Source organism: Hyperoodon ampullatus (genome assembly GCF_949752795.1).
Source record: "Hyperoodon ampullatus genome assembly, chromosome: 11".
Classification (NCBI taxonomy): Eukaryota; Metazoa; Chordata; class Mammalia; order Artiodactyla; family Ziphiidae; genus Hyperoodon; species Hyperoodon ampullatus.
Genome location: NC_136924.1, coordinates 8,628,493 through 8,641,443, shown reverse-complemented (window position 1 = coordinate 8,641,443; position 12,951 = coordinate 8,628,493). Strand labels below are relative to the sequence as shown.

Below are 12,951 nucleotides of genomic sequence, written 5' to 3'. Positions count from 1 at the left end.
CATCTTACAAGTTTTGATGTCTAATTTGTAATGAAAATTACAATGATCTGTAATGAAAAATTATAATTTTTTCATTATAATTCAATTCAATTATTTTCATTATTATTCAAAATATTTTCTGATTTCCATTTTCTGCTTTGACTCGAAAGATATTTAGATGTATAATTCTTAAATTTAAAGCATATGGGACCTTATCAAAATACCAATGGCATTTTTCACAGAACTTGGACAAATAATTCTAAAATTTGTATGAAAACACAAAAGTCCCTGAAAAGCCAAAACAGTCTTGAGAGAGAACAACAAAGCTGGGGGTATCACGCTCCCTGATTCCAAATACTACAAAGCTACAGTAATCAAAACAGTATGGTGCTGGCACAAAAACAGACACATAGATCCGTGGAACAGAACAGAGAGTCCAGAAATGAACCCACACTTTTATGGGTAATTAATCTCCAACAAAGGAGGCAAGGTATACAATGAGGAAAAGGCAGTCTCTTCAACAAACAGTGTTGGGAAAACTGGACAGTTATATGCAAAAGAATCAAAGGGGACTACTCTCTCAAACCATGCACAAAAATAAATTCAAAATGGATTAAAGACTTAAATGTAAAACCTGAAACCATAACACTTCTAGAAGGAAACATAGGAAGTAAGCTCTTTGACACTGATCTTAGTAATATTTCATGGATATGTCTCCTCAGGCAAAGGAAACAAAAGCAAAAATAGACAAATGGGACTACATCAAATGGAAAGGCTTTTGCACAGCAAAGGAAACTAACAACAAAATGAAAAGGTCACCTACTGAATGGGAGAAAATATATGCAAATGATACATCTAATAAGGGGTTAATATCCAAAATATACAAAGAACTCATACAACTCAACATCAAAAAAACCCCCAACAACCCAATCAAAAATGGGCAGAGGATCTGAATAGACATTTTTCCAAAGTAGGCATACAGATGGTCAAAAGGCACATGAAAAGATGCTCAACATCACCAATCATCAAGGAAATGCAAATCAAAACCACAATGACATATCACCTCACACCTGTCAGAAATGGCGATCAATGAAAAGAACAAAAGTAACAAATGCTGGAGAGGGTGTGGAGGAAAGGGAACCCTCGTGCACTGTTGGTGGGGATGTAAATTGGCGCAGCCACTATGGAGAACAGATGGACATGCCTTAAAAAACTAAAAATAGAACTTCATATGATACAGCAATTCTACTCTTGGGTATTTACCTGAAGAAAACAAAAACACTAATTTGAAAAGATAAATGCACCCCTGTGTTCACTGTAGCATTATTTACAATAGCCAAGATATGCAAGATATGGAAGCAACCTAAGTGCTCCTCAGTAGATGAATGGAAACAGAAGATGGACACACACACACACAATGGAATATTACTCAGCCATAAAAAAGAACGAAATTTTCCCATTTGCAACAACATGGATAGACTTGGTGGATATTATGTTAAGTGAAGTAAGTCAGACAGAGGAAGACAAATACTGAATGATTTCACTTATATGTGGAATCTAAAAAGCAAAACAAATGAATAAGCATAACTAGACAGAAACAGACTCATAGATAGAGACAACAAACAGGTGGTTGCCAGAGGGGAGTGGGTCAGGGACAGGGAGGGAGAGAAATAGGTGAGGGAGATTAAGAGGTACAAAATTCCAGCTGCAAAACAAATGAGTTATGGGTATGAAATGTAAAGTGTGGTTGGCAAGGGTGGGGGGGTGGGGAAGGGATGAACTGGGAGTTTGTTGGGGTTAGCAGATGCAAACTATTATATATAGAATGGATAAACAACAAGGTCCTACTGTATAGCACAGGGAACCATATTCAATATCATGTGATAAACCATGATGGAAGAGAATATATTGATAAAAAAAGAATATATATATATATATATATGTATGAGTGAATCACGTTGCTGTATAGCAGAAATTAACACAACATTGTACATCAACTATACTTCAATTAAAAAAAAACTATGCATTATCTTTGTATGGTGACAGATAATAACTGGAGCCATCATGGTGATCATCTTGAAATGTATAGAAATATCAAATCACTATGTTGTGTAACAGGAACTAACATAGTGTTAACTGTAGGTAAATTATACCTTAAAAACAAACAAAAACAAACAAACTCATAGAAAAAGAGATCAGGTTTGTGGTTACAAGAGGAGGGGGATGGGGTGAGGGGGAATTGGATGAGGGCAGTCAAAAGGTACAAACTCCCAGTTATAAGATAAATAAGTAACAGGGAACATAGTGCACAACATAAATACAATTAACATTGCTGTATGTTATACATGACGGTTTTTAAGAGAGTAAATCCTGAAAGTTCTTATCACAAGGAAAATGTTTTTTTCTTTCTTTAATTTTGTATCTACATGAGGTGATGGATGTTCACTAAACTTATTGTGATAAATATTTCATGATGTATGTAAGTCAAATCATTACACTGTATACCTTAAACTTAAACAGTACTGTATGTCAATTATATCTCAATAAAACTGGAAGGAAAAAATGAAGCATAGGGAAATTTCATGTATTTATTTATATATGTACTATTCATATGCATATATGTGTATACACACACACACACATATGGAATGGAATACTACTCAACCGTCAAAAAAGAATGACATTTTGCCATTTGCAACAAAATGGATAGACTTGGTGGGTATTATGCTTAGTGAAATAAGTCAGACAGAGAAAGACATATACTATATGTTATCACTTATATGTAGAATCTAAAAAATGAAACAAACTAGTGAATATTTGTTCACTAGTTTATATTTTGTTTAGAATAACAAAAAAGAAACAGACTCACAGATATAGAAAACAAGCTAATGGTTGTGAGTGGGGAGAGGGAAGGAAGGAGGAGCAGGATAGGGGTAGGGGATTAAGAGGTACAAACTACTATGTATAAAATAAATAAGCTACAAGGATATACAGCACAGGAAATATCAACAGTATTTTATAAAAACTATAAATGGAGTATAACCTCTAAAAATTGTGAATCACTATGTTGTACACCTGAAACTTACATAATATGTAAACCAACTATATCTCAATTAAAAAAAAATAAAAACATGTATTAAAAAAAAGCAGTCAGTTTAGCTCATAGACATCTAGGAAAAAATGAAACCTCATGCCTCATGACAAAGACTTTGGAATAACTATGCATGTTAAAGAGGGTAATAATAATAATTATTATTATGCACAGTAGCTAGAAACGCCAATTAAAGAACAATCATCAGATGCATGTAGTGTGGGAGGTCTTTTGCATAAGTCTCAGCATTTATACCTATAGATACAGAGCAATCACTGTTAGAAATTAATCTAAAAATGAATTTTAATCTTAAAATAACAGATTATGTCAGCAAGCAAAATTGCTGGGAAACATACTACTGAGCATAAAGTAATGTTCTTCATCCAGTAATCAAATCCACTTTTTTTTTTTTTTTTTTTTTTTTTTTTTTTTGCGGTACGCGGGCCTCTCACTCTTGTGGCCTCTCCCGTTGCGGAGTACAGGCTCCAGACGCGCAGGCTCAGCGGTCATGACTCATGGGCTGAGCCGCTCCACGGCATGTGGGATCTTTCTGGACTGGGGTATGAACCCGTGTCCCCTGCATCGGCAGGCGGACTCTCAACCACTGCGCCACCAGGGAAGCACTCAAATCCACTTTTAAATGTGGACAATTCCTCAAATTTTGAATGGGGACACTAAAAATCCATTTGTAAGTTGTCTGATTAGAATCTAGAACACATTATTTTTCCCTACAAAATCTATGTCATAACTTATAAATAAGTTCCCATTTCTCTCCCTCTAGGACATTTAAAAAACACAACTATTGCTTTTATATTATGCATTATGTGCCAGGAATTAAGTATTTTACATGGAGAACCACAACCATCTGCATCAATGTGACAGAGCTATGGGGTCTAAGAACTGAGACCACCTGTTTCAACATGATTTATTTGTTTGTTGCAAGAAAACTTTCCCCAGGAAAGATAAGACTGTAAACCAATAAATAACTTCATTGTTTGTTTCAGGAAATTCCCATATATTAATTTATCTCAGACAAACAATCTGATTTCCTTGGCAGAGAGTTCACTTATCAAGCAACAGTTTACTTATCAAGACTTGGTTCAAGACCCTCACCTTGCTATAGATACTAACCATAAAACTTATGTCATGAAATTTCCCCAGTCTGTTCTCCACCTTAGAAAAGCTGCCTTAAGCTCCTTGAGCCCAGACTTCCAAATCTTATAAATATCCTTTCCTGACTTCCTCCTTCAGAGACAGTCAAGACTGTCAAGGGGAAGTCCTCTATTGCTGAAGAGAATTCTAATAAATTTAGTTTTGCTTGATTAAGAGGGTGGCTGGAGATATTCTGGGGGAGTTGAATAACATATATTTAGTCCGTTAATCCTCTTAAGAACCTTATGAGTAAATTCTTTTCTTACGTTATTTTTTACAGATGAGAAAACTGAGGCACACCGAATAGTTAAGTGACTTAGGCAAGGACACAAAACAACTTAAGTCACATGAATCTAAACTACGGTACTAATATTACTGAGTCCTCCTTCCCCCTAAGTCTATGGATTTGAAGATACCCTAAAGAATCCTATGCCCTGATCCTCTCAGCCCTGTTCAGTAATTATAGTTCTAATTAGTGTAATTAGTAATTTTATTGTCTTCCTCACTGAACTCTGAGGACAGGGACATGTCTTGTTTGCCTCCATACTGCCAGTGCCTACTAGCATAATCTCTGACACATGGTAGGCATTCAATAAATGTTTATAAAATAAATATTAAATAAAACCCTACTTTACAAATGAGGCTCTGAGATATTAAAGAGTCTTGCTTTAACTCACCCAGAAGGTAATTGTCAGAGTTGGTGCTCCTGCTAATGCACCACTCTTTCATTCAACTTGTAAAGGAGTTCTCAAAGAGCAGTTCCGTTTTTTTTTTTTTTTTGCGGTACACGGGCCTCTCACTGCTGTGGTCTCTCCTGTTGCGGAACACAGGCTCCGGACGCGCAGGCTCAGCAGCCAGGACTCACGGGCCCAGCCGATCCGCGGCATGTGGGATCTTCCCGGACTGGGGCACGAACCCGTGTCCCCTGCATCGGCAGGCGGACTCTCAACCACTGCGCCACCAGGGAAGCCCCAAAGAGCAGTTTTTATGAGATGAGTCTACAAACAGTGCAACAGGGATTCACGTGTATAAAGTCCTACCAACATATTGTATTTCTTTGCTTTCTCCTGAAATGTTGTCATCTCAGTGTGACTGTACAGATCATCTCATGTTGATTAGATGCTGGAATCTCACATTTGTCTCTGATTAATAAAAAATGGAAAGCTTTAATTGGTAAATGCAATTTCTGACAATGTTTTGAAACACTGGGAAGTTACTACATACTTTCCTTGGTATTAAAACATCTGTAATTCACTTCTCTTTACCCATATAAGTAGCGCTTTACCCATATAAGGTTCTTTTTTTCTTTATTATAAGGAGAAATGAATGTTATATAAATATTTGGGCATCAGAAAAAAAGTTTAAAATTTTACATAGAAGTTAAAATTATGAAAGGAAAGAAGGTAGGCTTGGAATGGTTTTCTGCTCTTGAGATAGATACTCATATAGCAAAGAACATAAGGAAATAAAATAGAATAAAATAAGCAACCTAAAGAGATGCATCAACCAAATGCAAATGTGTGAACCCTGTTCTGACTTTGAATTGAACCAACTGATATAAAAGACATTTTGAGCTAATCACGGAAATGTGAATTGAGGATAAATAATAGATTATTATGGAAAGAAATCCTTAACTTAGAAATATATATTTACGTATTTATGTGAAATAACAAATTGCTTGAGATTTACTTTAAAATTCTCCAGGGAAGGTGAGTATGGGTGGCAAATGTGTGTCTGTGTGCACTTCCATGTGTGTCCTGATGAAACGAGATTGGTAAAATGTTTATAATTACTGAAGTTTGTGATGAGTACATGGGGATTTATTATACTCTATTCTCCACTTCTGGACATGTTTAAAGTTTTCAGCATAAAAAACTTAAAAAATGGCTAATTTTCCCAGTGTTGTACTAGGTATACAAAGCACCTGATCATTCACACATATACTGGCTACAAACCCAGTATCACAACCCAAAGCAAAACATTATTCTCATCTGTGTATAGACTCTAAAACTTAAGAAAGCAGTTACTTCTTCTTCTGGGAGAATATTATGCAGTCTCTAGCTGAGAATCAAGGAAGCTTTTTCCCAGTTGTCCATCTCTTCTGTGTGTATTAGAAACCTCAAGTTTTCTGCTAATGAAAGGACTCCGTACCACACGGGGCAGAGTGTGGGTCTTCTCTTATTCACTCCTGCTTCTCCTAGATTGTTTTTTTACAGAGTACCAGATGATTCATAAAGTGCCAACCCATCTTTTATTTTAGTAAGATAAATAGCCCCAAGAGTCCTTAAAGTGAATATCTCAATTATAAGACACATATTCCTTTAAGGACACAGAATATTTCCTTATGTAATTTAGATTAAAACACAGTATAAAATATGCATTATATTAAGCACCTTTTATGTCCGGCCTGCTTCCTGGGTATTTATTTAAGCGTGACTTTTTCTCTCCTGATAACATGAAAAATCCTTCCAAAATGTGAAAGAAAATGCTAATGATCTTCAGGACCAACTAGTTTTACTGTATCTATACCTATACCTTTCATCTGATTTTAAGTTGGTAAAAAGTCAAAATGTGATATGCAGCAAATAGCAAGGGTCTCAAATACTGAACAGGAAACAAGGCTCAGATTACAATGTCCTATAGACGTACTCACTCAGAAATGTAGGTCAAATCCTTTTATAATATTTTCATGAGTTCTTGATTTTTTTAAATTAATGCATGCTTTGACAATGGAAAATGGATTAAGGCATTCTGTTGTTAGCTATTATTTTATTGCCTATTTAAAATATATAGCAATGTTTTTCAAATATTTATGTAACATGGCATTAACGTTTAGAAAAGCAAAATTAGCAATTGATTCCACAAACAGATACATCTAATACCTTGCTTCAATTGAAATCACTGCTGCTTCTTCAGCGCAATAATGGCATAACATCTGGGAGATTTCACAGGATCAAACAACTTCACGAGCGCAGACCACGCAATATCATCCTGCAAACGGTAAGTGATTTAAATAGGCAACTACTTGTTGAAGATAAAAATGAGAGATGTTAGACTACATACTGGAATATAAAAACTACATGAAAAACAAACTATATAAAAGAAAATTATTCTTTGTTGAATAAAATTAACATTTAGAAATTCACCTTCGGGAATTTATGTTGAGGAAGTAATTAAAGATGTGCATAGAGAGTGAAGCACAAGGCTACTCCTTGCTGCAATTGTGAAAACTGGAAGTGGCTAGAGACAACTGGGTATTACTTAAATAAATTATATGATGAAACATTATTCAGCTTCTGTAGTACATTTAGTGAGATGGAAAAATTCTAAATAAAACAAATGAAACAAATTAGATGCAAAACTGCATTGACAATTTGATTCCAATTTTAAAGTAGAAATAATATGCTCATACATATACATGCAACAAACATATATTAGAAGCTCTAGAAAACATATCAATAATTTAATAGCTAATGCTGAAAGGTGAGATAATCATTACTTTTAATTTTTTTTATATTCTTCATTTAAAATTTTCTAACATAAGTATATATTACTTTTATAATAGTAAAATATTATTTAAAATATTAACAAAATGAACAATTATATGATTTCTATCACTTCATTACCAATCTGTTAAACTTGGTGCATACTGTTTTGCCTACCTATTTTATTTAGGTCACTGGAAATTGTTTTGAAAGGGAAATGATGAGTACCTAGTAAAATAAGGCTGATTCTGTGACCTAACAAGTTGAGAACCAAAAGATTCCAGTGATTTTGAATTAGTTAGTAGCTTAGGAAAGTACATAATTATCTAAATATTTAAAAACTGCCTTTCTCCATAAAAATACCAATTATTAAAATCCATTTGTTCCAAGTAGTTTGCTAAAAACAAGTAAAGCTCTCCATATGATAAAACAAAATTATTAAAATAAAGTTTATACTGGAAACAAGGCTGAATCCACAAATGGGCTTAATTTTAAAGAGCTCAAAAACATAATTTTGATCATAGCTTAGAGTAGAATCTGAAAAACACATTTTTCCCAAAGATAACAAAAAATCATATTTTTTGGTCATTCAACAAAAATAAAACAAATAAGACTGTGAAAAAAACAGAAGCAATTATCACTGATGAGAAGGAAATTTCTACACTGCAGAGTGCATATGTCCAAAAATTCAAAAGTGAATTAAAAGGTGATTCTTACAAAATGAAGCATAAAAATGATATCTTTTACATCTGGCCTTTATTAATTTTAGCTATACAATATGTCATATATGATGGTTTGTGTGCATCGTCTACTGTATAGTAATTACCATAAAATTAAAAGAATGTAAACTTTATTATAGTAGCTTTGCTGGAAACATCTGTTGTACATATGTTTTTGCTTCAAAAGAGATGGAAAGAATATTTAGACTTGGAAAATATAATGAGAAAAATTATCTTACTAGTTTTATGTGAAAGAATGTTATCCTAGTTATAAGCAGATCCATATTACTGGGTTTAATAAATATATTTGTTATGCATTTAAAATTAACATAATTTACCTGCTCTTTGAGGTAGCAAAGTCGATCCAGAAGAATCAATGTCTCTATGCAAGGAGCCAGAACAACTTTCAACTAAAAGAAAGTGTAAGATAGGACAGTGGTACTTTAAAACAAACAAAAATACTAGCTTAACACTTGTTTAAGAAAATGTATCTACAGAAACTCATATAAGGCCAAATCTCCAATACCCATTGTACATCTTCAGAAAATAAATACTTCAGAGATCAAAAGTTTTTCTTTAATAGTAAAAGGAGAAGAATGTCCTTTGAGTGACTTTGGGGTAGAATCCAAAAGCAATCATACGTATGTGATAGAAAGCTTTTAAAGGGGTACTAAGAATGAAATTCATTAAAAGGAATGCTTGTGAAATAACTGCATTGAGACCAATATGTGTTCAAAGAACTCTAAAACTTCTTTCCATGCATTTATAATACACTTTAAGAGAAATCTACCATGTGTTCTCTTTATTACATTACTGACACCTAATATAGTTTTAAAATAGGAAATGATCCAAAACGGTTTTTCTACATTAAGAGAAAAACAACACAGATTGGTTGGCCCCATAAAAAAATTTAATAGGATCCTACTCAAGTCTAGCAACATATTCAATTTAGTATGTTTAATTCTGAGATTTACCATATTAAAAGCCTCCAGCTCATTCATTCTAGGCTTGTACTTCTCGTAGTAGTCCATTATAATTTTTTCTGGCAGCTTCAAGATAAAACAATAATAAATTTAATAAGTTAAAAATACTTTGTTCTAATCAAATATACCCTAAAGTAAAACAAACATAACAATTTAAAACAACCTTAGGTGGCTGAAGAGCTCTAAGGATATTCATGAAGCAAGTCAATATAACTAAATTCTTTCATTTAAATCTTCTGTACCAATATAGGTTATTCAGTATATCCTAAATAAAATCACCAATAACAACCTATTAACTTTGTTTGATTTCAACAAGTAGTGATGAAATACTTACTTTCACTTGTTTCTATGCTTGGGGTGCACAGTATATCCAGTTTCCCCTATTATTAACATCTTACAATACAGTTATTTGTTATAGTAAATGAACCAATAATGATATATTACTATTAGCTAAAGTTTACATTTCATTCAGATTTTCTCACTTTTTACCTAATGTCCTTTTTCAGTTCCAGGATCCCATCCAGTTTACTACATTGTATCTAGTCCTATTGGTTGTGACAGTTTTTCAGACTTGTCTTTTCTTTTAGTTTTTATTGAAGTATAGTTGACTCACAAGACTTGCCTTGTTTTTGATGACCTTGACAGTATTGAGGAGTACTAGTCAAGCATTGTGTAGGATGTTCCTTCACTGGGATTTGTCAGATGTTTTCCTCATAATTAGACTGGGGCTATGGGTTTTGAGAGGAAGACTACAGAATTAAGTATGATATTCCTCACATCATATTAAGGGTACGTACTATCAATATGATTTAACACTGTAGATACTGACCTTGAGTACTTGGCTGAGATAGTATTTGTCAGGTTTCTTCACTGTAATGTTCCTCCTTTTCCCCTTTCCACATTGTATGCTTTGGAAGAAAGTCACAACTTGCAGCCCACACTTAAGGAGTGAGGAGTTATGCTTAAGGAGTGAGGGTGCAATATCCAAATAAATTATTTAGAATTCTCTTCCATGGAAGATTTTTCTCTTCTCGTCCATTTATTTATTAAAATCATCTTTTTATAGATCTATATAAGGGGGCCCAGGTACACAAAGGTGGACCATACTTCAACTTCATGGGGAATGGGTTGTATGATTGGATGAGAGATACATAGTTGTTCAGAGATTCTCCCCACACGCTACCTGATCAGAAGATAGGTTAGCAATTGACCTTATTTTCACCAGTAGATGGTAGGACTGAGGCTGCTGATATACCCTTGGCTAGAACTCAAGGTAGGTGGATGTGGTACCAAATTGAGAATGCAAAGGAAAATTTCTTAAAGGAAATTAAAAGTGCTACTCCAGTGAACATATGAATGATATGAAAACAAAAGTCTTACTGCTGATACTGAGAAAGTTGCAGTGGTCTGGATAGAAGATCAAACCAGCCACAACATTCCCTTAAGCCAAAGTCTAATGCAGAGCAAGGTCCTAACTTTCTTCAATTCTATGAAGGCTGGGAGAGGTGAGGAAGCTGCAGAAGAAATTTGAAGCTAGCAGAGGTGGGTTCATGATGTTTAAGGAAAGAAGCTGTCTCTGTAACATAAGAGTGCAAGGTGAAGCAGCAAGTACTGATGTAGAAGCTATAGTAAGTTATCCAGAAGATCTAGTTAAGATAATTAAAGAAGGTGGCTACATTAAAGAACAGATTTTCAATTTAGATGAAACTGCCTTATATTGGAAGAAGACGCCATTTAGGACTTTCATAGCTAAAGAGGAGAAGTCAATGCCTGGCTTCAAAGCTTCAAAGAACAGGCTGAAATCTCTTTTGTCAGTTAGGGGCTAATACAGCTGGTGACTTTAGGTTGAAGCTGACCTCATTTACCATTCCAAAAATCCTAGGGCCCTTAAGAATTATGCTAAATCTACTCTGCTTGTGCTCTATAAATGGAACAAAACCTGGATGATAGCACATCTGTTTACAATATGGTTCACTGAATATTTTAAGACTATTGTTGAGACCTACTGCTCAGAAAAAAAAGATACTTTTCAAAATATTACTGCTCATTGGCAATGCACCTCAAGAGCTCTCATGGAGATGCATAATGAGATTAAAATGCTGTTTTTATGCTGCTAACACAATATCCATTCTGCAGCCCATGGATCAAGCAGTAATTTTGACTTTCAAGTCTTATTTAAGAAATACATTTTGTAAGGCTATAGCTGCCATAAACAGTGATTCATCTGATGGATCTGGGCAAAGTAAATTGAAAACATCCTGGAAAGTATTCACTATTCTAGATGTAAGAACATTCATGATTCATGGGAGGATGTCAAAATAACAACATTAACAGGGGTTTGGAGGAAGCTGATTCCAACTCTCATAGATGACTTCGAGGGGTTCAAAACTTCAGTGGAGGAAGTAACTGCAGATGTGGCAGAAACAGCAAGAGAACTAGAATTAGAAGTGGAGCCTGAAGATGTGACTGAATTGCTGCAACCTCACGATAAAGCTTTCACAGGTCAGGAGTTGCTTCTTATGGATGAGCAAAGAAAGTGGTTTCTTGAGATGGGATCTACTCCTGGTGAAGATGCTGTGAAGACTGTTGAGATGACAACAAAGGATTTAGAATATTATATAAACTTAGTTAATAAAGTAGCAGCAGAGTTTGAGAGGATTGACTCCAATTTTGAAAGACATTCTGCTGTGGGTAAAATGCTATCCAACAGCATTGCCTGCTACAGAGAAAATGTGAAAGGTCAATCTGTGGGTCAAACTTCATGGTTGCCATATTTTAAGGAATTGTCACTGCCACCCCAGCCTTCAGCAGCCACCACCCTGCTCAGTCAGCACCACCTACATCGAGGCAAGACTCTGCACCAGCAAAAAGACTAGGACTTGCTGAAGGCTCAGATGATGGTCAGCAGTTTTCAGCAATAAAGTATTTTATTTTTTGAATTTTATTTTTTTATACAGCAGGTTCTAATTAGTTATCTATTTTATACATACTAGTGTATACATGTCAATCCCAATCTCCCAATTCATCCCACCACCACCCCCGCCACTTTCCCCCCTTGGCGCCCATGTTTGTTCTCTACATCTGTGTCTCTATTTCTGCCCTGCAAACCAGTTCATCTGTACCATTTTCTAGTTTGCTCATATATGCGTTAATACACGATATTTGTTTTTCTCTTTCTGACTTACTTCACTCTGTATGACAGTCTCTAGATTCATCCACGTCTCTACAAATGACCCAATTTCGCTCCTTTTTACGGCTGAGTAATACTCCATTGTATATATGTACCACATCTTCTTTATCCATTTGTCTGTCGATGGACACTTAGATTGCTTCCATGTCCTGGCTATTGTAAATAGTGCTGCAATGAACATTGGGGTGCATGTGTCTTCCTGAATTATAGTTTTCTCTGGGTATATGCCTAGTAGCGGGATTGCTGGGTCATATGGTAATTCTATTTTTAGTTTTTTTTTTTTTTTTTTTGCGGTACGTGGGCCTCTCACTGCCGTGGCCTCCCCCATTGCGGAGCACAGGCTCCAGATGTG

The 12,951-nt window shown here is 34.9% G+C and overlaps 1 protein-coding gene across 1 annotated transcript in view; it reads right to left on the bottom strand.

Annotated features, from left to right (window-relative positions):
* Positions 1 to 4,765: 4,765 nt before the first annotated feature.
* Positions 4,766 to 12,951, bottom strand: part of METTL25 (methyltransferase like 25) — a 98,686-nt gene continuing 90,500 nt past the window's right edge. The window contains exons 10-13 of the mRNA XM_079714395.1: positions 9,401 to 9,475; positions 8,765 to 8,836; positions 7,105 to 7,213; positions 4,766 to 5,364 (exon numbers count right to left, since the gene is read on the bottom strand). Of these exons, the coding sequence (XP_079570521.1) occupies positions 7,121 to 7,213; positions 8,765 to 8,836; positions 9,401 to 9,475 (240 nt within the window). The 3' untranslated portion in view covers positions 4,766 to 5,364; positions 7,105 to 7,120. The remainder of the gene's footprint in view (positions 5,365 to 7,104; positions 7,214 to 8,764; positions 8,837 to 9,400; positions 9,476 to 12,951) is intronic.